Source organism: Physeter macrocephalus, chromosome 16, assembly GCF_002837175.3.
Source record: "Physeter macrocephalus isolate SW-GA chromosome 16, ASM283717v5, whole genome shotgun sequence".
Lineage (NCBI taxonomy): Eukaryota > Metazoa > Chordata > Mammalia > Artiodactyla > Physeteridae > Physeter > Physeter macrocephalus.
The window spans coordinates 49694737-49697706 of record NC_041229.1 but is presented as its reverse complement, the minus strand read 5'-3'; the positions used below and the strand labels follow the sequence as shown (position 1 = coordinate 49697706).

The 2970-nt window shown below is 45.3% G+C and overlaps 1 protein-coding gene across 5 annotated transcripts in view; it reads right to left on the bottom strand.

Moving 5' to 3' along the window:
• Positions 1 to 2712, bottom strand: part of CCDC90B (coiled-coil domain containing 90B) — a 62030-nt gene extending 59318 nt beyond the window's left edge. The window contains exon 1 of one of the 5 annotated variants that reach the window (XM_055078655.1): positions 2020 to 2712. In XM_055078655.1, the coding sequence (XP_054934630.1) occupies positions 2020 to 2119 (100 nt within the window). In that variant the 5' untranslated portion in view covers positions 2120 to 2712. Of the gene's footprint in view, positions 1 to 1705; positions 1965 to 2019 lie in introns of those variants that run through there. The other 4 variants (XM_024131565.3, XM_024131564.3, XM_055078656.1 and 1 more) reach the window with 4 other exon arrangements.
• Positions 2713 to 2970: the final 258 nt, after the last annotated feature.

Genomic DNA, 2970 nt, shown 5'->3' with positions numbered 1-2970 from the left:
AGCCCGGGCCCCACAACGGGAGAGGCCCCGGCAGGGGGGGGCCCGCATATCCCAAAAAAAAAAAAAAAAAAAAAAAAAAAAACAAACAAAAAAACACTACTACAAACCAGATACAAACTACTATATATATCAATAAAATAGATTAAAAAAACAAGGTCCTACTATACAGCACAGGGGACTATATTTAATATCTTGTAATAAAGTATAATGGATATACTCAATACCTTGTAATAACCTATAATGGAAGAAAATGTAAAAAAAGAATATATATATGTATAACTGAATCACTCTCCTATACATTTGGAACTAATACAACATTGTAAATCAACTATATTTCTTTTTATTTTATTTTTTTAAAAATCAACTATATTTCAATAAAAATTTTTTAAAAAGAAAAATAATAAAGTATAATGGAAAAGAATCTGAAAAAGAATATATATGTGTATATATATACGTGTGTATATATATATATATAACTGAGTCACTGATGAAATTAACGCAACATTGTAAATCAACTATACTTAAATAAAGAATTTTAAAAATTTACTGCTAACTTCAGAGCTGCAATACTTCAGTGACGTGGGTGATCGTTAATATATATTTTTACATGCTGGTCTGTAGACGTATGCTTTGCTAGATGCATTAGAATTATCAGGATTAATATATTAAATAATAAACTACACAGAGATCTATGGGCTCCACCTCTCCAGACTGACTCAGTAGTTCTGTGGGAGGGCCAAAAAATCTGTGTTTTTGAAAGCACCCCCAGTGTTTTTGACGTTCTGCTAAGTTTGGGAAGTAGTAATGAACTAGGAATCCAGCGCTATTGGTCACAAAACTTAGACAAACCTTCCTGTGCCTTCCTTTATCTTTAAATAGGGAATGGGGCTAGATGATAGTTAACTATGACCCTTCCCTTGGTCAGAGGTCAAGGTTTTCAAATTCCTTGACTACTGACATGAGGCAAGCTTAAACTACTTGTACCCAGTAAACATTCAATAAATATTTGTTTAGTGACGAGGGACACAAATCATATTAGCTCTAAAAGTTTACAAAGGATTGAGGCTGCGGTGATTTTCCAGGGTTCAAAAAAATGCTACGTCCATTTTGTACAGCCCATCATAATGTGCGTGCATACTAAACACCTAAATATGTACAAATACCTTGCCAAGGACCCTGGGAACTAAACAGCGGTCTTATACATGGGGGATCTACAACTGCAGTCTTGTTGGGTGAGTAAAACGAAACAATGAGCAAAACAGCACAAAGTAGCGGTACTGGCGGCTCAGTTCACCCGGCCCTGAAGATTTAAGGTGAATAGACAATGGTTATTACGAAGTGCCTACTCTGCGGACAACCTTAAAGAGTTTTAAAATTAGGGGAAAAAAGATTCTGGAAACGTCTCTCAATAAAGTCAGACGTCCAGGACACACTGCTAACAGCTGCGCCTCCCAGTCAACCCTTGTAGTTACGGCATTCCCGTTTTCTTTTCCTTCCTTTTTTTGTTTTGAAAGGCTACTAGGTGATTACACAGTACTGAAAATCAGCGAAAATAAAGCGGACCTGACCTGAAATGTACACTGTAGTTAACCAGAGACCTGGGTTCGAGGACTACACCTAAGCAACACAGTCTAAGTCCGAACAGGCCGCGAAAGATATACGGCCTCTCCGAACACAGATCCCCTTACGGTTGCTCCCGACACACCTACGAGAGGGCGGGGATAATCAGCCCCATTTGATGGGTTCAGAAAGACGCCTGGCGGGGCTCTAGTGGCGGATTCAGGCGGGAAGCCAGGCCTTCACAGGTAAGCCCTCCAAAGAGGAAGGCGGTCCTCTTCTCCGTCCTCGACCCTCCCGCCTCAATTCCTCGGGGCGAGGCCCGGGAGCAGGGTCGCCAGGACCCGGAGTGGGCTGGAAGGCGTGGCACCCTCGCCTCACGCTCGCCCGAGCAGGCACGAACCACGGGCACCGTCTTTCTACAGAGCACGCAGGTATCGGTGATGCGGTGCCTTTTCTCACCTCTCCTCAGGGCCGGGGAAAAACGCCCGCGGGGAGTTGAAACCCGGCGGCCCCCGCTGCCTTCAGAACGCAGTAGCCGCCCAAACCAGCGACCCCACATGTCTTGGGCTTTCCAGCTGGTGGGGGAGGGCGAAAGGCTGGATGAATCGCGCTCAGGCTTTTGGGTAAGGTAGTTCTGGTACCGCGAGGATGCTGGGAAATGTAGTTTTCGGCCTATCACACGAGCCTCCCTCCGCGCAGGCTCGCACCGCTGTCCCGCAAAGCTGGGCCTCTTCACAGACGGACCCACAGTTCCCTAGCATGGTTCAGAGCGGCTCCGCTTTTCCCACCGCCCCTCCCCAACCCGTGCACGACGTTACCGCCCTAAGAAAGCGGAATCTTGTTTGAGAACCTTCCGGCTCCCGTTTCCAGGCAATGAGATGTACAGCTCAACAGCCAACTCCCACCGGAGAGCCAGTGCCCATTTCCAGTTTGGCTCAGTGGGAGACGGAGTCACGTCTAGCCGCACGGCAACCTGGGAAGTGCAGTCCTCGGCCGCTGAGCATCCCGGGGGATCGCGCAGAGACCTTCTGGGAAGTGTAGTCCCGCGGGCCCCTCATTCTTGCTGCTTCATATCCTGCTGCTTCTCCCTCTCGTGTACAGGAGGACGAAATATATTTGGTTTAGTCGCTTTCTTCAGGGAAGCTGAATTCCTTCGTTTCTGCGGTAGACCAGATTTTAAACCTTTATCCCTCTCAGACCTCAGTACTCCAGACTTTTCCCCACATGGTAAAATGTTGAAAATAACAACACACAGTAGTTGTGGGGTTCAAATGTGCCAAAATATTCTGTGTAAATTCTAAAATGGTAAACAATGGTTAGGTTTTAGTGGCTTAATTATTCTTACAAGGATGTAAAACAGTTACCACTGAGTTGGCCCATCTATGAGTTTGTTTTTAAAGCTTTGTGAGC